We start from the raw sequence: 22,073 nt of genomic DNA on the forward strand, positions 1-22,073 counted from the left end.
GCTTTTCTTCCATGTTTCACTTTCCGCCAAACAGTCCCACCTCACCCCTTTGAGTCTTCGTTCCAATGTCACCTTCTGAATAAAGCCTACCCTGACCACCCTATTGAAAATGGCACGCCTAAGCCTCTGATCTCACACTCTTCCCTGTGCACACCTAAGCCTCTGATCTCACACCCTTCCCTGTGCACACCTAAGCCTCTGATCTCACACCCTTCCCTGTGCACACCTAAGCCTCTGATCTCACACCCTTCCCTGTGCACACCTAAGCCTCTGATCTCACATGCTTCTTCTGACCTTGTAACATCTTCTGAGATGTATAAAATTTACTTATTTATCACGCTTACCCTCCCTCTGCTGCTGACTTTACCCGAACTCCCCAGAGTATATATGATAAGCATCTCTGTTTTCACTGATAACTAAGTGTCTGGCACTTAAGTAGACACTTCATAAATATCTGTTAAATTAATTCCTTCTTTCCACATAGGTGGGGTAGCAAAACTATTTTTAATTTACATTTTCTTACATGTTTTAAACTGTAAAAGTAACAAGAGCTGATTTTACTTAGTGATATAGAGCAAAGATGACTGAATAAAAAGCTAATACCCTCAAACTTCCTCCATTCTCACCATTATTAGGTTATCCATTTAACCTGGCAAATCAATCTGTGCTTTATTCCGGCTCTTATTAATATACCCAAATAAATATACACAGATTCTTTGCTTTTTATAAAAATGGCATTATAGGCCGGGTGCAGTGGGTCATGCCTGTCATCCCGGCACTTTGGGAGGCCAAGGTAGGCAGATTGCTTGAGGCTGGGAGTTTGAGACCAGCCTGGCCAACATGACAAAACCCCATCTCTACTAAAAAATACAAAAATTAACCAGGTGTGGTAGCAGGTGCCTGTAGTTCCAGCTATTGGGGAGGCTGAGGCACAAGAATTGCTTGAACTGGGAGGCAGAGGTTGCAGTGAGCTGAGATCACGCCACTGCATTCCAGCCTGGGCGACAGAGAAAGACCCTGTCTCGGGGGAAAAAAAAAAAAAGGCATTATATTCGACTCTACAATATGCTTTTCTTACATATTAGCATGTCATGTATATTACTGCAGATCTATAGAGACCTATTTCATTCTCTTTATTATCTGCATAATATTCCATACTACCGCTCCATCGCGTTTCGTTCAATTTCCAATAACATGCATAGAATCAACAGAACAATGTCCTTCTATATCTAATTAAAATAATCATTAATTTTTATTAATGCCCCTTCAACCCATGAGAAGAGACTGATCATTAAGTATACCGAAATAAGTGAACTATAACATTTTATTTTTAGTCACAGACTGAAACAAAGTTTATCCTAATCTTCAGTTTATCTGAAAATTTAATTAATCAAAAGGTTCTAGTCAATAAAGAAAACATTATTGTTTCCTATTGTGTGTAAGGCACACCATTTCCACAATTGGACTTGTTAGAATATTAATATAAAAATCTGCATTTTCTGATGCAAAACAGATCTTGCATATTTTATGGCCTATATATGATATGGCCATGAAAGATAAATGGCCTAAATGCAGTCTATTATGTAATTTTAAATTATAATTGATTAGATAATCATATCCAATCAACAGATAATTATAGATAATTACAAAAACTTATATACAAAGAAATAAATCGTTACACAACCACATCCTGTACCTCTCTTAGTATTCCTATTCTTTTTGATTTTCAGGTGGTCTTAAAATCAAAACCTTAACAAGATTACTTGCATGTGCGGATTAAAATACAATTATGTAAAACTTGGTTTGAAAAATAATTTAAAAATAATTAGTCTTTTCTGTATTTCCTGCTTTTTGGTTAAGGTAGAGATGATAACAGTTAGTAACTAAAAACTCTGAGTTATAGACAATGTTTTATTGTCAAAGAAATAAGACCTGACCAAGAACTCTGAGCATGACAAAGGCAATTAGAGTAAACATACAGAAAGATTTTGCTCTCCTCGACATAAGAAACTCTATTCATCTTTCCCCAAGGCTCTTATTGTTGGCATAAAGCTGAAGTGGAGAGGAAATAGGTTATTTCTTCCCCCAAGAGTTCATTCCATCTCTCCCCTCTACTTCTCGAGCTTCTTAAGTCAGTGTCTTACTGTAGGGAAAAAAAGATGGAAAGCAAGAAGAAGAAAAAAGGATAAGAGGAGAGAGTAAAGATTTTGGCTATCTCCTTTGAGCTAAATCTTGAGTATTTAAATGTGGATTTTGATAGGTGTAATTATTTTTATTGTTTAATTCCATCACCTGACAGCACAAAACAGATTGGTTAACCTGTTCCTTAATTATCTACACATTTAGTTTATCTTTTAAAAAATTTCCAGAGAAACTATTCTCTGCGTAACATTCACATATAGAAATAGTCCCTAGGAGAGTCTAGTTCAGAAATGTCAAGTTAGTAGCCTTTGGCTTATGTTGTTTGGCTTATACTGTCTTTCTAAAATTGAATTGATTTTCAATGTGTAAAGACTGGAAGATACATGAAATTTCTTATTTCTGACTCTTCTTGGGAAATGAGCAGAACTGCACATGGGCTTAGACTCCTTACAAGCTAACCACCGGTCAGAGCCCAGTGGAGGCTGATCTCTCTGAATGGGTCACATGTTCTCTAGCACCCCTCATCCCACTCAGTTTGCTTCCCTCATTTATACTGTTTACCTAGCCCAGTTTAAGAATCTGTTTGCAACTCTTGTTCCAGTCTCTGTATTATGACAGCAATGAAAAAAGTAAAAGCCCTGGCCTTTAACACAGGTGAAGCTTGGAGTGTTCAGAAACAACAAAATATTGCTTGACTTAGCAAAAAGTTAACAAGCTAGAAATAAAATGTATAGTGCAGTTGTGAACTATTTTTTAACTGATTCCACTTTTACTTCACAATTTTGCCCTTTAACCCAACCTGTCTCTGCATACTGACAATGCCTGAAAGCTGGATGGTTTCATTACACATAAATACACTTCTCTATAGAAACTATCAGGTACAGGCCACTCACTGAAGTGTAATACGATACAAATCACTGGGGATGATAATAGAACACCCACAGCTTCACCTTGGCTCCTGTCACTCACTGCACGACTGGAGCAGACCTCTCTGGAGCTCGGCCTGTGTATACACAGGTCTCTCCCAGCCTTAGAATTATATTATTGGAGGCTGTTATTAATAGCACTTTTATAAAAAGTGTGAAAATATCTTTTAGATAACAAAGAATAACTCAAGGGAAAGCTATTTTAAGAAATAATTTAGAAAAGGGATATTTCCACAAGAATCACAAAACAATGAAGCTTTTTATTACCAAAAGTAATATGCTGATTTATTAGTCCCTTGTTTATAAAATACCTTTAAATGAAAAAGTTATGCTTTTTTATTTTACTGTAAACAACATCTGATGAAACAGGATTTTAGAAAGGAGAAATGTAAACATCAAAATTGATATAAAAATATAGCAACCAATATCTTATACGGTTTAAAAGCTTTCTTCTTTGTTACTCAATCACATCCCTTCAAAGGAGTCAGTGGAAACTCTGGGAAGATGAAATTCGGTTCCATTCATTTACTTCCCTCTGATCTTTGTTATTTTGTTAATTATTTTGGAAACCTATATATTAAAGCTTTAGGTATTCTCTCAAATTTAAAATGTACTTAAGAAATCATTTTTATTTGTTCGGTCAGAGAAAACATTTTTAATAACAAGTTTACATACTTCCTATGAAAATAAAAAATAAAATTTTAAAGGATATTTGCGGTAAGGAGAACCTTAAATTGGAGCCCAAGACTTTATGTCCTAATCTCCCAGGCCGTGACTAAGATGTAATTAAGGCTCCCAACCAGCTGCCTTTTGGTTAATCAAAAGGGAGACTATCCAGAGAGTCCTGACCCACTGACAGGAGCCCTTTAAAGCAGAGTTTTCTCGCTGGAGGCAGAAGAGAACGCCAGAGAGGTACAAAGTGCCAGCGGAAAGATGCGCTGTTGCTGGCTTGAAGATGGATGGCCTGTGAGAAGGAACCCGGAGGCCCTGAGGTGCTGGGAGGGGTCACGGGCCAAGAGCCAGCAGCCAAACAGGGGTTTCAGTTCTACAACCACAAGGAACCTAATTCTCTCAACAGCTTTAATGAGTTTGGAAGTGATTTCCCTTCAGAGCCTCTGGACAAGGACTCAGCCTGGATGACTCTTAATTTCAGCCCCTGATACACTGAACAAACTGAACAAACTTAGGAAAGTTCATGTATAGCAGAGAAACTTACCCTATTTTGAAAAAATGATGCATGAAAATGTGACGTTGTAGCAGATATTGATACTAAAGTAATAGTTTCTTCAGAACTAGGATTATGTAAGTAGACTTTTTCCATTTTTGGCATTCCAACTGGTCTGTAAAACAAAAAGAAAATTGTCTCAAATACTTCACAGATAATTATGATTGAATTATGATTGATAAGATGATTTCTAGTGGTTAAAAATTAATCAAAATTGTTAGACAAATACATAGCTAAATATATTAAAACGCTTTCTGAATTATTTTTAAACTTACACACAAAAATGCATTTAGTCATTCAATAAATATTTATTGAGTGCCAATTACGTCACGTACAGTGCCAGGTGCTGGGATACAATGAAGCAAGTCTCATCCCTGTGAAGCTCAGAACCCAGTAAGGTGGTGGACGGGGCACAAAATGGTCAGTTCCTTTTCTTTCTTTCTGTACCACCACCCAGCCTCCTACCAATTGTGCCCTCTTCTCAAATTCCATGGATACGTGCTCTTCATTTTAGGAGCAGAAACTGAGCAGCAAAGTTGTGTGAGGAGATGTTGTGAGTTACGGGCTTTTACTATACTCATTTCATAGACAAGAATACTGGGGCACAGAAAAGTTAATTAACTTGTCAAAGGCACACTTGGAACCTGGATGTGAATCTAAGTCTTCTGGGTCTGGGTCTAGTCTGCACTTTAACTGTCAGTACTGAACTGCCTCTTCTCAAGTTAAACACACTCAATGGTCTGAAATCCACAAATCCATTTTAATGTCTCCCTTGGCATCCATGCCATGGTTTGCCTTAGAAGTGAAACTTTATTCTACAGTCCACTTACTACTTCTGTAGCTAATCTTACTGGTACAGGCCTCCTAACTAGAGAGAAAAGCTTCCTTGCTTTTTCTCTCTAACTACCCACACACACTCACTAGTTATTAGGTTCCTTCCTAATCTCACAGGACCCAACCTAAACAAGTAACTCTGTTTTCAATCCAGACCCTCCACCTGAGCCAGGCTAGTTCCATGGGCAAGTCCCCCATGGCTCTGCTAATCTGCCTGCCCTGTGTTTTTCTCCCTATCCTCCTCCACCAATCCAAACCCTCATTTTCCAATTCAAATATACACCCTTCTTTCACAACGTCCTCTCCGCATGCAATCATTTTGGTCCATGGTTTTTGAAATTTTAAATTTTGTATTTCATATTTAAAGTTTACATAAAAACCTCAAATCACAAGCAGTTGAAAACGCAGAGCCAGAACTGCATTTTATACTTGGTTCAACTGTTCACCATGCTTTTGTTCTTCAAGAAGTTCTGTCCCTACCTTTTCTTCAATTTAGTTGCTCACCTCTAATTCAAGACTTGGGAAAGTTGATAAACGGTGAACAGCTGATAATTTTCAACAGTTTAAGAAAATGGAATGCAGGTGGAAGGGCAGGGCACGATGGCCAAATAGAAGGCTCCACCACTGTCCCTCTCCCCACAGAAATACTAAATTTAACAACTATCTATGCCAAAAAATCACCCTCATAAGAACCAAGAATCAGGTGAGCACTCACAGTACTTGGTTTGGTTTTAACTTCGTATCACTGAGAGAGGCACTGAAGAGGATAGGGAAGAAAATCTTGAATCGGTGATGCCACCCTTTCCCACCTACGCCCCTCCACCCGGCAGCAGCCAAGTGGCACAGAGAGAGTCTGTGCACTTGGGAGAGGGACAGTCCAGCGTCTGTGAGATTTTGCAGTGAACTCACTGCTGCCCTGTCACAGCAGAAAGCAAAATCTGGCTGAACTCAGTGGTCGCCTTCCCAGGGAGGGAGCATTTAGATGAACCCTTGCCGGGGGGAACTGCCCATCCTAGCAGTCCTGACTCGAGTTCCCACTAGTCTTGTCACCTCAGGTTAAAGTGTTCTGGGGCCCTAAATAAACCTGAAAGGCAGTCTAGGCCACAAGCACTGCAATTCCTAAGAGAGTCCTAGTGCTGTGTTGGGTTTGGAGCCAGCAGACTTGGGGGGCATGCAACCTACTGAGACATGAGCTGGGGTGCCCAAGGGAGTGCTTGCACCACCCCTCCTCCAACCCCAGGCGGCACAGCTCACGGCTCAGAAAGTGATCCCTTTCTTCTGCTTGACAGAGGAGAGAGGGAAGAGAAATGAGGCCTTTGTCTTGCATCTTGGATACCAGCTCAGCCACAGCAGGATGGGGATGCTGTGGATTGGGAAGGGAGCCCAATTCTCTGAAGGGTGAGTCCCAGACCTGGCAGCATTTACCACAAGCTGACTGGAGAGCCCTTGGGCTTTAAGTGAATACTGACGGTAGCCTGGCAGTATTCTCCATGGGCTTGTGGTGATGGTGGCCATGGGGGTAAGGATCCTCTGTCTGTGGAAAGGGGGGGGAAGAGTGGGTAGGACTGCATCAAATGGGTTGAAGGTCAGCTCAGCTGCAGCACAACAGAACACTAGGTAGATTTCCAAGGTGTTTGACTCCAGTCCCTGGCTCCTAGACACACCTACAGACCCACCTGGGGCCTGAGGGAACCTGCTGTCCTGCAGAGAAGGACACGAACCTGGCTGGCTTCACCACCTGCGGATTGTAGAGCCCTAGGGCCTTGAAGAAACACACCCGCAAGCCAGGGAGTGGTTACAGTGGGCCATGGGCAAGACTCAGGTCTGACCCAGTGCAGTTCCCGTGGTGGGGGCCACAGGATGCTTTGTCATTCCACTCCCAGATCCAGGTGGCTCAGCACAGAAAGAGCGATGTTTGGGAGAAAATAAGGAAAGAGAACAGGAGTCTTCGCCAGGTAATCCAGAGAATTCTTCCTGATCTTTATCCAAGACCACCAAGATGGTACCTCTGTAAGTCTGCAAGAACCACAGTGTTGCTGGGCCTGGGGTGCCCCCTAGCTCAGCCATGGCTTAGATCACTACACCCAAGTCCTTTTGAACATCTGGAAAGCCTTCCCAAGAAGAAGGGGTACAAACATGCCCAGACTGTGAAGATTACAATAAATACCTAACTCTTCAACGCCCAGACACTGATGAACATCTGCAAGCATAAAGACCAGCCAGCAAAACATGACTTCCTTAAATGAATTAAATAAGGCACCAGGGACCAATCCTAGAGAAACAGAGATGCGTGACCTTTCAGAGAGACAATTCAAAATGGCTGTTTTGAGGAAATTCAAAGAAATTCACGATAACATAGAGAATGAATTCAGAATTCTATCAGATAAATTTAATAAAGAAACAAATAATTAAAAAGAATCAAGCAGAAATTCTAGAGTTGAAAAATGCAACGGACATACTGAAGACAGCATCAGAGTTTCTTAATAGCGGAAATGATCAAGAAGAAGAAAGAATTAGTGAGCCTGAAGACAGGCTATTTGAAAATAGTCAGAGGAGAGAAAACAAAAAAGAATTGAAAAGAAGGCACACCTACAGGACCTAAAAAATAGCCTCAAAAGGGGAAATCTAAGAGTTAATGGCCTTAAAGAGGAGGCAGAGAAGGAAATAGGGGTAGAAAGTTTATTTAAAGGGACAATAACAGAACACTTCCCAAATCTGGAGAAAGATATTAATATTGAAGTACAAGAAGGTTATAGAACACCAAGCAGATTTAACTCAAAGACTACCTCAAGGCATTTAATAATCAAACTTCCAAAACTCAAGAATAAACAAAGGATCCTAAAATTAACAAGAGAAAAGAAACAAAATTAGGTACAACAGAGCTCCAATGCGTCTGGCAGCAAACTTTTCAGTGGAAATCTTACAGGCCAGGAGAGACTGGCATGACATACTTAAAGTGCTGAAGGCAACAACAAAAATCCCCCACACTTTTACCCTAGAATAGTGTATCTGGCAAAAATATCCTTTCCAGCGAAAATATCCTTCAAATATGAAAGAGGAATAAGGACGTTCCCAGACAGACAAAAGTTGAGGGATTTCACCAACATCAGACATATCTTACAAGAAATGCTAATGGGAGTTCTTCCGAACTGAAAGAAAAGGACCAATTAATTAGCAACCCTCCAGGACACTGGAGTGGGCAGATTTCTTGAGTAATACTCCGTAAGCACCGGTAACCCAAGCAAAACTGGACAAATGGGATCATATCAACTTAAAAAGCTTCTGCACAGCAAAGGAAACAATCAACAAAGTGAACAGACAGCCCACAGAATGGGAAGAAATATCTGCAAACTACCTATCTGGCAAGGGACTAATAATTAGAATATATGAGGAACTTGGCCGGGCGCGGTGGCTCAAGCCTGTAATCCCAGCACTTTGGGAGGCCAAGGCGGGCGGATCACGAGGTCAGGAGATCGAGACCATCCTGGCTAACACGGTGAAACCCCGTCTCTACTAAAAAATACAAAAAACTAGCCGGACGAGGTGGCGGGCGCCTGTAGTCCCAGCTACTCGGGAGGCTGAGGCAGGAGAATGGCGTAAACCCGGGAGGCGGAGCTTGCAGTGAGCTGAGATCCAGCCACTGCACTCCAGCCCGGGCGACAGAGCGAGACTCCGTCTCAAAAAAAAAAGAAAAAAAAGGGCAAATTATCTGAATAGGTATTTCTCAAAAGAAGACATAGAAAAGACAAAGAGGCATATGAAAAAATGTTCAATATCACTAATTATCAGGAAAATGCAAATCAAAACCACAATGAGATATGTGATTCCAATTCAAATGGCTTTATCCAAAAGACAGGCACGACAAATACTGGCAAGGATGTGGAGAAAAGGGAATGTTGGTAGGAATGTAAATTAGTACAAACTCTTGGAGGTTCCTCAAAAAACGAGAAGCAGGGCTACCGTACAATTCAGCAATCCTACTCATAAGTATACACCCAAAATAAAGGACATCAGTATACTGCAGCGGTATCTGTACTCCCATGTTTATTACAGCACTATTCACAATAGCTGAGATTTGGAAGCCACCTAAGTGTTTACTAACAGACGAATGGATAAAGAAAATGTGGTACATATATACAGTGGAGTACTACTCAGCCATGAAAATGAATGAGATCCTGTCATTTGCAACAACCTGGATGGAGCTAGAGAACATTTAGGTTAAGTAAAATAAGCCAGGCCCAGAATGACAAACTTTCCATGTTCTCACTTACTTGTGGGAGCTAAAAATTAAAACAATTGAACTCATGGAGATAGAGAGTAGAAGGATGGTTACCAGAGGCTGGGAAGGATAGTAAGGGGGATGGGTAGAAATGGGGATGATTAATACATACAAAGAAATTGAAAGTATGGATAAGACCTAGCATTTCCTAGCACAACACGGTGACTACAGTAAAAAAAAAAAAAAAAAAAAATTAACTGTACATTTTAAAATAACTAAAATAATATAAATGGATTGTTTGTAACACAAAAGATAAATGATTGAGGTGATGACTATCCCCTTTACCCTGATGTGATTATTATGCATTGCATGCCTGTATCAAAATATCTTATGTAACCCATAAATATACATATCTACTATGTACCCACAAAAATTTAAAAATAATTGAATAAAAAAGCAACAAATTAATCAGGGGCTAATTTAGGTTCCTTTAAAGATAGTGAATTAGTACATGCTGGTTCTCTCTGCCATCTTCCCTCCCTACAACAATAATGCTGAAAAAGCTGAGAAGTTAGAAGGAGGTACTGACTCCAAGAAATCACCAAAACACAGTGAGAAGCCCTTGGGAGAACTGAAGGCTGCCTTAAAGTGGCAGGTGAAGGAAAGTGAGTGGCAACGGGCAGCCTGAGCTGACGACGAGAGGCTAGGCTAAGAGAAGGCTTCCAAACGATTATTCTCCACTTTCTTCCCTGTCTGCCTTGGGACAGAGCCTGACCCTTCAACCTAGAACAGAAAAGCTTGCCAGGGAAAGGAGTTGATGAGCAGCTGCCCTTGAAATGCTCTCCTCTAACGTCTCCCTCTGGTCCTACAGAGTCCTAGGGCTACTGAACTACGATTCAGGAAGACACCTTTGTCCCACTATGCTTCCGCCTAAGCATTGTCAGTTAAGAGTGGTGACAAATATGGGGCAATCAATAGTTCTTACGCGTATGTGTGGAACTGGGGCTCTCCATTTTGGGGATCATCTCTCCTTTTAAATTCACAGGAAGAGACAAAGACCAGCACTTGGTCTTCTGCCCTTCTCAGTACGCATTGCCAAACAGTAGCTGCTAAGTTCACACACCCAAGTAACGCGACATGTTTGGAGTAAATCAATCGGATGACACACACAATGTTGCGATAGAGTACAGTGCTGTCTATTGCCATGGTCAAACATGGAACACAATGTTGAAGAGAAGTGACAAGAATGGATTTCCTTGTCTTGTTCTTGATGTAGGGGGAACTTTTTCATTCTTTCACCATTAAGTATGATGTCAGCCTTCGGGTTTTCATCACAGATGCTCTTTATTAGGTTGAAGAAAATCCCATCTATCCTAGTTTGTTAGGCATTACTATCATGAAAAGATGTTATTTTCTCAAATGCTTTTTCTGTGGTTATTGACATGATTATTGGTTTTCCCTGTATTCCCTATATTAATTGATTTTTTTGATGTTAAACCAACCCTGCATTCTTGAGATAAATGTCACTTGGTCATGGTGTAAACTAGATTTTTTTTAGAATCTATTAGCATTCTGTGGAGGATTTTTGCGTCTATATTCAGAAGACATATTTGTCTACATTTTCTTGTAGTGTCTTTGGTTTTGGTATTAGGGTAATACAGATCTAATAGACCATGTTGGGAATTGTTTCCTTTTCTATGGTTTGGAAGAGTTTGGGAATAACTGGTATTCTTCTTTGTTTCATAGAATCCTTAACTAAAGCTATGTGGGGCAGGGCTTGCTTTCTGGCAAGTTTTTGTTTTGTTTTGTTTTTTTGAGACGGAGTCTCGCTCTCTCGCCCAGGCTGGAGTGCAGTGGCCGGATCTCCGCTCACTGCAAGCTCCGCCTCCTGGGTTCACACCATTCTCTGGCCTCAGCCACCGAGTAGCTGGGACTACAGGCGCCCGCCACCACGCCTGGCTGATTTTTTTTTAATCTTTAGTGGAGGCGGGGTTTCACCGTGTTAGCCAGGATGGTCTCGATCTACTGCCCTCGTGATCCGCCTGCCTCGGCCTCCCAAAGTGCGGGGATTAGAGGCGTGAGCCACTGCACCTGGCTACTTTCTGGGAAGTTTGTAAATGACTAATACAAACATTTGACTTGTTATAAGTCTATTCAGATTTTCTATTTCTCCGTGAGTCAGTTTATGTATTTTGGGTCTTTCTGGAAATTTGTCCATTTCAACTAAGTTAATGAATTTGTTGGCATACAGTTGTTCATAATATTCCCTTGTAATCTTATTTCTATCAGGTTGACAGTAACGTCACCACCTACATCCCTGATTTTAGTAACGTGAGTCTTTTCTGTTTATTCCCTAGTCTAGCTAAAGGTTTGACAATTTGATCTTTTCAAAGAACCAACGTTTGGTTTTGCTGATTTTCTGTTATGTTTTTCTATTCTGTATTTTATTTATTTCCTCTCTAGTTTTTATTATTTCTGCTTGCTTTAGTTGGCTCTTTTGCTAGTTTTTTTAGGGAGAAGGTTAACTTTCTGATTTGAGATATTTGGGTATGTGTATGTTTCCTTTCCAGCAATGTTTCTGCTGCATCCTGTAAGTTCTGATATGTTTTGTTTTTGTTCATCTCAAAGTATTTTCTAATTTCCCTTTTGATTTATTCGATTCACTGATTATTAAGGAGTATGTTTATTATCCCAAGACTTTTTTGTTTTTGATTTCCAATTTATTTCAGTAGAAAATAAAGTCAGAGAACATACTTTGTACAGGATGAGTATCGCTCTTACCTGAAATGCTTGGAACCAGAAGTGTTTTGAACTTCAGATTTTTTCAGATTTTGAAATATTTGCATTATACTTATCAGTTAAGCAACCCTAATCTGAGAATCTGAAATTGTTCAATGAGCATTTCCTTTGAGCATCATGTTGGCACACAAAAAATCTCAGGTTTTGGGGTATTTTGGATTTTCAGATTAGGAATGTTCAGCTGGTATTGTTTAAATCCATTTAAAATTACTAGTGTTTGTATTATGGATTAGCATATGGTCTATCTTGGAGAACATTCTACAAATGCCCGAGCTGAATAAGTATTCTGTTATTGAGCACGGTGTTCTAAAGATGTCTACAAGTCAAGTTGGTTTACACTTTTTCCAAGTCTTCTACTTCTTTATCTTCTGCCTAGATGGTCTAGGCATGATTGAAAATGGGGGTACTGAAGACTGTCATTACCACTGTTGCACTGTGTATTTCTTCCTTCAGTTCTGGCAGTTTTGCTTCATATATTTTGGGTGGGTCTCTGTTATTAGTTTTATATATATATGTTTATAATTGTTTTATCTCCCTGGATTGACCCTTTTGTAACCATAAAATGTCCATCTCGATTGTAGTAACTTTTCTGTTTTAAAGTCTACGTTGTCTGATCCGCTTTTCCCCTAGTGACGCCCTGCTGTACAAGTGGACACTGGGGAAGGGGTGGTAGACCCTGGTCTCAGCTTGCTCTTCCTAGTGTGGAACTTATCCTACTAGTGAGGTGAGCAGGATTGGGTTCCCCAGGTTTCAGGCCTGCTGCATCTGGGGTACAGCATCTGTCCTAGAGTGGGGTGGGTGAAGAGAGACCCAGTCCTTTCTAAAACGTGCCTGAAACAGAACTTCTGCAACATAAAGTTGGGGATGATGAGAAATGCTAGTAGCCCTCCCCTCTCAGGGTGAAACTACAGTCCCAGAGTACAAACTGGGGTTAGAGGGCGCTTCCATAACAAGGAGCTGGGGATTCAGGGGTATGTGGTGGGGAGAATAGAATAGGTTGTAGCCCAAATGCCAGAGACTGCCACTGTTCTTATGAAGATTTAAAACATTTTTTTGAATGAACAATTCCCTGGAACTTTAAATAACTGTTTTTTAAAAATAATTCTCATCAGTTAAATTGCTGTTTGTTGAGATGGTCCACTGAGCTTCTTACGCCATTCTTAAAATCCCATGTCCTAAGGGTATATTTGCTTCAAGTATTCGGAAGTTCCATTGTTAGATGCATGCTTATTTTGAGTTGTTATTTTTGTGTGTCTAAATTAACCCCTCTATATTTATGTAATATCCCCCTTTATCCCCAGTAATAGTGCTTGTTCTGAAGTTTACTTTGTCTAAATTAACATAGTCCTTTCACGGTTCTTTTGGTTAGTGTTTACATGGCAATATCTTTTCCATCCTTCTATTTTTAATTTGTCTATGTCTCTCTCTCTATATATAAAAATATTGTCTATGTCTTTATACACACACACACACACACACATATATATATGTGTAGGTTTTTTGCTACTTGTGTCTCTTTTTTTATTCAACCTGACAATCTTGGTCTCTTAATTGGTGTGTTCAATTACATATATTTAATAAAATTATTGATAGAGTTAAAGTCTATCATCACTCTATTTTATTTTATTTTTTTACTAACTAGGAAAGCCGTGCCCACAGACTGCACTGGAGAGGTAGGATCCCAGAGAGTTTCTCTGCTTTACCCAGGGAAGCAAAATCCTGGCCAAAAATAACTCTGTGGCTGACATTCTGTGGACTGCACATTATGAGGGCCACAATCATTCTGTGCCTAACAGTCTAGAACAACAACAACAACAACAACAACAACAAAGTGGAAACAGGGATTGGGTCCTGAGGCAGTGACAGGTAGGTGTCCAGAACAGGTCTGGAAGAATATACTTGGAGTTAGACAGTAGAACTCCTCAAACCAAGCAGTATTCAGACTGCTGAATTCCTCTTGCTTCTGGTGGGGACTCAGATTCTTTAAAGAACAGGCTCATTAATCCTAGGTGGGGTTAAGACACCATGAAACAATTAGGGAAATGGGTACAGACCCAGCTGGGGCCTCAAACTACAGCCATGACACTGCAGGAAGAAGCTGAATGATACAACATAGAAGATAAAAGTCTTCTTCCTCAAGCTTCATATAGACATATGTGGAGAACGATAGCACACAGAAATAAAAACATCCTCCTTGCATCCTGAAAGTTCACCAACTGTGTGCTTCTTAAAAATGCTTTTACAATTCAAATAGACTTCAGGCTAACTGGCAACCATTCAAGCACATCTCTGTGAATTCCTTCTCAATGTTTTTCCTTGTGTGACTTCAGTACAGTCAATCTCAGCTAAGATAAAGAAGACAGGATATAAAATGGACAGGTAATTTGGGGTATCCTTCAAGAACAGGATTGGAGATGGCCTCCTGCAGGACAGGGCTGTGGGGAAAAGACACAAGTGTGGAAGTGCAGGAACCTGGAAGCAGGGAGTGGATCAGAATGCTTGATCTGCAATGCTTCTGAGGCTGGCCCTGCCCTTTCTTCCACGGATCAAAGAGGAAAGGCATGGGCCACATCCCATAGAAATGAATGCCCTTGCTCAGAGGAGAAGAGTCATCTACTTATGTTGTTCAAAGTAGTTTGGAGTAACAAGAACAGAGGGAAGGTGTCAGGAAGGACATCAGCAGGATATTTTAGTCGTTGCGTGCTCAAACAGAGCAGGTTGCCTCTAGCTCCGGGCAGTCCACACCACAGGAAGCAAAGGGAGCGGGCACTCCTTGGACAGACCAGCTCACAGACCTCACAGGAACAGCTTGCCTTCCTCCTCACCATCCTCCGTTACATGAGCAGAATCTAGGCCATGGAAAGTACATGATTCTTTGTAAACTCACAATGTGCTGCTTTTCTGTGCTATGTAATAAACTACCACAAACTTTGAGGCTTAAAGCAATGCCCGTTCATTATCTTATACTTCTGTAAGAACGCCTGGTTTATCTGCTCGAGGTCTCGCAAGGAAATGCGCGACTCGGCCAGATGTGTCCTCATCTGAAGCTCCAAGTTCTTTGAAGTTCCTTCTGGTGGCTGATAAAATCCAGGATGCTCTCAGTCTTTTGCCATATGACCCTACCATTTTCAAAAGCAGCACCAAGAAACTCTCTTGCATCCAATATCTCCCTTACCTCAAATACCTGACATTTCTGTTTCTGATTGCTAAAGCCAGATTTTAAAGGTTCATGGACTAGGTCAGGCCCACCCCCCAAAAAAAATCTATCTTAAAGGTCAATTGATTTGCGGCCTTAGTTACAGTTTCAAAATCCTCTATAGCAACACCTAGATTGGTGTTTGATTGAATAATTGGGAGAATGTATGTACAGGTACCTTAGAGGCCAGATATTTTTGGAATTCTGGCCTGTCTTAGAATTCTGCCTATCACAAGCAGGATATATGACTACGTGGCTGAACAGGTAAAATTTAAAAATAAAACAAAGATTTCCGAATGCCTGCCAGGGCTGGTCCTGTTTGTTTCCATTATTGGCTGTCCAAAGACAGAAGTAGGGCCAAAAGCGACAGTGTGAAGTATTTATAAACCACGCTGAGGCAGGCATACAGCTGTTCTCTGTGCTGTTGCAGCAGAACTACGAACTGTCCATATTTTCGAATAGTCTGAGGCTCAAAAGAATTAGAAAGCAGCAGCGATGAATTAGAGACCAGCTTGGAAAGTAAACTGCAATCTTGCGGTCAAAGGCAAGTTTCCTTCACCACAGAAAGAGGACACTGCAGTGCCAAGAAACAGCTGAAGAAATGGCTTAGCAACTGCCCTGAGGCAGACCTTATGAATGACAGTGACACAGCACTCTGTTAAGCACAGCTTTGGGCAGGAAGTTGGGCCAAATCAATATGCAGTACTTTGTACCACTCAATTACCGCAAAATATCACTATCCTTCTTTCAAAAACATTTTAGGATAAAGGCTGAGCTAGGGAGTTGATGTAAAATCTTTTATGGAAAGACTGGGTAGGTAGGAATTGAAAAGCTAAGACGCACCAAGTATCCCTTTAGGGGGCCTATTTGATTTTCTTGGAATACCAAAAAGTCATCAGAGAAAAACTGCCTTTCATAAACTAAATTTATCTTGACAATAAAGACATCCATTTTTAGCAACAGTCTATTCAATGTCTTTTTTTTTTTATAGCCATGAAGTACCTACTTTAAACTTTAGATCTGAAATCAAGATTTTCTGAATGTAATAATTACATAAGGCAAAGATTTTAGTAAACCAAGTTTCTACCCAAAGCATCTTTTGCAGCCTGCAATAAATGTCTGGAGTAAAACCGCCTTTGCAAAATTAGGACAGTAAGAGAAATCTGACATAGTTGACCCCATCTTGCTTCTGACCTCCAAGCTGTCCTTTGTCATTTCTGGGAACAGGCAAAACTAACTTTGGGAGGAATTTAGTTTATAGTTTAATGTTAAAACAAGGATAATAACCTTTCCCAAAACTAAACTGCTTCTGAAAACCAATGCAAGGCCATGAGGTGAGGGTTATGAGAGGGGCCTGAGATAACTGGACACCGTCTGGGAGATCATAAGATTTCTGTTTCCTAATCACTCCTGTAGGTAGCATTACTACTGGACAACCTAAGATTGGTCTTTTGAGAGATACTTTCAGACGTTTGCATTTCTGACAACTGGCTGGCTGAACCGGTCCTGTGGCCCCCACCCAGAGGCTGACTCAGAGCAGGAGGACCGTATTCCACACTCCTACGATTCCATCCCCAACCAATCAACATTCCTCACTCCCTAGCCCCCTGCCCACAAAACAATCCTTGAAAAACCCTCATCTTCAAGCCTTCAGGGAGACTGATTTGAGTCATAACTCGATCTCCTATGTGGCTGGCCTCGTGTTAGTAAAACTCTTTATTGCAATACCATGGTCTCAGTGAACTGGTTTTGTCTGTAGAGCAGGCAGGAAGAATCCATCAGGCAATGACAGGAGTTGCTACGGAAACAGGAAAACATTGAACAGCACTGGCATAAAAACGGGGCGGGGAGGGGGGGAGTAGCGGAGAATGGGAGGGGAGCCAGTGGCGTCTAGATGGCCCCAGGGGATTGTTACAAGGCAAGAGGAGGAGACAAAGGGGGAAAAGAAAAGATGGGGAGGGAAAGGAAGGGAGGGCAGAGAGAATAAAAGGAAGGGAGGGCAGAGAGAATAAAAGGTAGGCTTAAAGAATAAATGTAAATGAAAAGTCTGAAAACAAAGCTAATTTGATCTGTTTATTGTGAAACACATTCTAGAGGGGAGCAGGAATGATCAGGGCAATGACAGGAGTCAGCACTGGAGTCAAGAAAGAAGCAAGGGAAATTCTAGATGCACCCTTACTTAACGGCCTGCTACTTTTTAGAAGGTGCCATGAGTTAGAAAGACTCTAACTCCATTTTTGATATTCGACTGTTGACAGTTTTCAAGCCCCAGTGATGCCCCTTTACCTTTAGCCCCACATCTGGGCAAGTCAGTAAGAAAGCCCTTCTCTCTCGGACCTATGAGAAGTTCCAATCATGCAAACTCACTCCAGCCTTGCTCCCCAACCACAATAAAAACCGACTGCTGGCAAGATGGTCAAATAGGAATAGCTCCAGTCTGCGGCTCCCAGTGAGACGGACGCAGAAAGGGGGTGATCTCTGCATTTCCAACAGGGGCACCCGGTTCATCTCACTGGGACTGGCTGGACAGTGGGTGCAGCCCACGGAGGGCGAGCTGAAGCAGGGTGGGATGGCACCTCGCCTGGGAAGCACAAGGGGTCAGGGAGTTTTCTCCCCTACCCAAAGGAAGCCGTGAGGGGCTGAACCTAAGGAACTCTGGCACAGATACTGCACTTGTCCCACGGTCTTTGCAACCTGCAAACCAGGAGATTCCCTCCGGTGCCTACTCCACCAGGGCCCTGGGTTTCAAGCACAAAACGGTGCAGTCATTTGGGCAAACACCGAACTAACTGCAGGAGTTCTTTTTTTTCCACACCCCAGAGGCACCTGGAATGCTAGCGAGACAGAACCGTTCACGCCCCTGGAAAGGGGTGCTGAAGCCAGGGACCCAAGTGGTCTGGCTCAGCGGGTCCCACCCCCACGGAGCCCAGCAAACTAAGATCCACTGGCTTGAAGTTCTTGCTGCCAGCACAGCAGCAGTCTGAGCTCAACCTGGGACGATGGAGCTTGGCGGGGGGAGGGGCGTCTGCCATTGCTGAGGCTTGAGTAGGTGGTTTTACAATCACAGTGTAAACAAAGCCACTGGGAAGTTGGAACTGGGTGGAGCCCACTGCAGCTCAGCAAGGCTGCTGTGGCCAGACTGCCAGACTTCTCTGGGCAAGGCATCTCTGAAAAAAATGCAGCATCCCCCATCAGGGGCTTATAAATAAAACTCCCAACTCCCTGGGACAGAGAACCTGGGGAAAGGGGCAGCTGTGGGCGCAGCTTCAGCAGACTGAAACATCCCTGCCTGGCAGCTCTGAAGAGAGCAGTGGACCTCCCAGCACAGCGTTTGAGCTCTGCTAAAGGTCAGACTGCTTCCTCGAGTGGGTCCCTGACTCCCGTGTATCCTGACGGGGAGAAAACTCCCAGCAGGGGCCAACAGACACCTCATACAGGAGAGCTCTAGCTGGCATCTGGCAGTGCCCCTCTGGGGCGAAGCTTCCAGAGGAACGATCTTTGCTGTTCTGCAGCCTCCGCTGGTGATACCCAGGGCAAACAGGGTTGGGAGTGGACCTCCAGCAAACTCCAGCAGACCGGCAGCAGAGGAGCCTATCACAAGGAAAACTAACAAACAGCAAGGAATAGCATGTCCACTCAAAGACGCCATCCAAAGGTTACCAACATCAAAGACCAAAGGTCACCAACATCAAAGACCAAAGGTAGATAAATCCACAAAGAGAGGGAGAAACCAGCACAAAAAGGCTGAAAATTCCAAAAACCAGACGGCCTCTTCTCCTCCAAAGGATCAAAACTCCTCACCAGCAAGGAACAAAACTGGACGGAGAATGAGTTTGACAAAGTGACAGAAGAAGGCTTCAGAAGGTGGATAACAACAAACTCCTCCAAGCTAAAGAAATATGTTCTAATCCAATGCAAGGAAGCTAAGAACCTTGAAAAAAGGTTAGACGAATTGCTAACTAGAAAAACCAGTGTAGAGAAGAACATAAATGACCTGATGGAACTGAAAAATACAGCATGAGAACTTCGTGAAGCATACACAAGTTTCAATAGCCGAATCGGTCAAGTGGAAGACAGGATATCAGTGATTGAAGATCAGCTTAATGAAATAAAGAGCGAAGACAAGATCAGAGAAAAAAGAATAAAAAGGAACAAAGCCTCCAAGAAATATGGAACTATGTGAAAAGACCAAATCTACGTTTAATTGGTGTACCTGAAAGTGACGAGAATGGAACAAAGCTGGAAAACACACTTCAGGATATTATCCAGGAGAACTTCCCCAATCTAGCAAGGCAGGCCAACATTCAAATTCAGGAAATACAGAGAACAGCACAACACTCCTCGAGGAGAGCAACCCCAAGACACATAATTGTCAGATTATGTGACACTGACCAAGGTTGAAATGAAGGAAAAATTGTTAAGTGCAGCCAGAGAGAAAGGTCGGGTTACCCACAAAGGGAAGCCCATCAGACTAACAGCGGATCTCTCAGCAGAAACCCTACAAGCCAGAAGACAGTGGGGGCCAATATTCAACATTCTTAAAGAAAAGAATTTTCAAACCAGAATTTCATATATCCAGCCAAACTAAGCTTCATAAGCGAAGGAGAAATAAAATCCTTTACAGACAAGCAAATGCTGAGAGATTTTGTCACCACCAGGCCTGCCTTACAAGAGCTCCTGAAGGAAGCACTAAACATGGAAAGGAACAACTGGTACCATCCACTGCAAAAACATAATAAACTGTAAAGAACATCAACACTATGAAGAAACTGCAACTAACAGACAAAACCACCAGCTAGCATCATAATGACAGGATCAAATTCACACAAAACAATATTAAACTTAAATGTAAATGGGCTAACTGCCCCAATTAAAGACACAGACTGGCAAACTGAATAAAGAATCAAGGCCCATCAGTGTGCTGTATTCAGGAGACTCATCTCACATGCAAAGACCCATAGGCTCAAAATAAAGGGATGGAGGAAGATTTACCAAGCAAATGGAAAGGAAAAAAAGCAGGAGTTGCAATCCTAATCTCTGATAAAACAGACTTCAAATCAACAAAGTTCAAAACAGACAAAGAAGAGCATTATATAATGGTAAAGGGATCAATGCAATAAGAAGAGCTAACTATCCTAACTATATATGTGGCCAATACAGGAGCACCCAGATTCATAAAGCAAGTTCTTAGAGACCTACAAAGAGACTTAGACTCTCACACAATAGTAGTGGGAGACTTTAACACCCCACTGTCAATATTAGACAGATCAATGAGACAGAAAATTAACAAGGATATTCAGGACTTGAACTCAGCTCCGGACCAAGCAGACCTAATAGACATCTACAGAAGTCTCCATCCCTAATCAACAGAGTTGACATTCTTCTCAGCACCACATCACGCTTATTCTAAAATTGACCACATAATTGGAAGTAAAGCACTCCTCAACATATGCAAAAGAACAGAAATCATAACAAACAGTTTCTCAGATCACAGTGTCATCAAATTCGAACTCAGGATTAAGAAATTCACTCAAAACCACACAACTACATGGAAGCTGAACAACCAGCTCCTGAATGACTACTGGGTAAACAACAAAATGAAGACAGAAAACAGATGTTCTTTGAAACAAATGAGAACGAAGACACAACGTACCAGAATCTCTGGGGCACATTTAAAGCAGCGTGTAGAGGGAAATTTATACCACTAAATGTTCATCAGAGAAAGCAGCAAAGATCTAAAATTGACAACATAACTTCAAAATTAGAAGAACTAGAGAAGTAACAGCAAAAAAATTCAAAATCTAGCAGAAGACAAGAAATAACCAAGATCAGAGCAGAGCTGAAGGAGACAGAGATACAAAAAACCCTTCAAAAAAAAAAAATAAATCAATCCAGGAGCTGGGTTTTTGAAAAGGTCAACAAAATAGATAGACTGCTAACCAGACTAATAGAGAAGAATCAAATAGATGCAATAAAAAATGTTATAGGGGATATCACCGCTTATCCCACAGAAATACAAACTACCATCAGAGAATACTATAAACACCCCTACACAAATAAACTAGAAAATCTAGAAGAAATTGATAAATTCCTGAACACATACACCCTCTCAAGACTAAACCAGGAAAAGGTTGAATCCCTGAATAGACCAATAACAAGTTCTGAAACTGAGGCAGTAATTAATAGCCTACCAACCAAAAAAAGTTCAGGACCAGACAGATTCACAGCCAAATTCTATCAGAGGTACAAAGAGGAGCTGGTACCATTTCTTCTGAAACTATTCCAAATAACAGAAAAAGAGGAAATCCTCCCTAACTCATTTTATGAGGCCAGCATCATCCTGATCCAAAATCTGGCAGAGACACAACAAAAAAAGAAAATTTCAGGCCAATATCCCTGATGAACACCGATGTGAAAATCCTCAATAAAATACTGGCAACCTGAACAGCACATCAAAAAGCTTACCTACCATGATCAAGTTGGCTTAATCCCTCGGGTGCAAGGCTGGTTCAACATAAGCAAACCAATAAAGGTAATCCATCACATAAACAGAACCAATGACAAAAGCCACAGCATTATCTCAATAGATGCAGAAAAGGCCTTTGACGAAATTGAACACCCCTTCTGTCAATAAACTAGGTATTAATGGAACATATTTCAAAATAATAAGAGCTATTTATGACAAACCCACAGCCAATATCATACTGAATGGGCAAAAACTGGAAGCATTCC

General features: G+C 41.5%; 1 protein-coding gene across 1 annotated transcript in view; it reads right to left on the bottom strand.

Moving 5' to 3' along the window:
* The window catches only part of TMEM131 (transmembrane protein 131), a 193,605-nt gene that overhangs the window by 112,107 nt on the left and 59,425 nt on the right, over positions 1–22,073 (bottom strand). The window contains exon 5 of the mRNA XM_011956651.1: positions 4,285–4,408. Within this exon, the coding sequence (XP_011812041.1) occupies positions 4,285–4,408 (124 nt within the window). The remainder of the gene's footprint in view (positions 1–4,284; positions 4,409–22,073) is intronic.

The sequence above is a fragment of the Colobus angolensis genome, unplaced genomic scaffold (assembly GCF_000951035.1).
Source record: "Colobus angolensis palliatus isolate OR3802 unplaced genomic scaffold, Cang.pa_1.0 Scaffold42, whole genome shotgun sequence".
Taxonomy (NCBI): Eukaryota; Metazoa; Chordata; class Mammalia; order Primates; family Cercopithecidae; genus Colobus; species Colobus angolensis.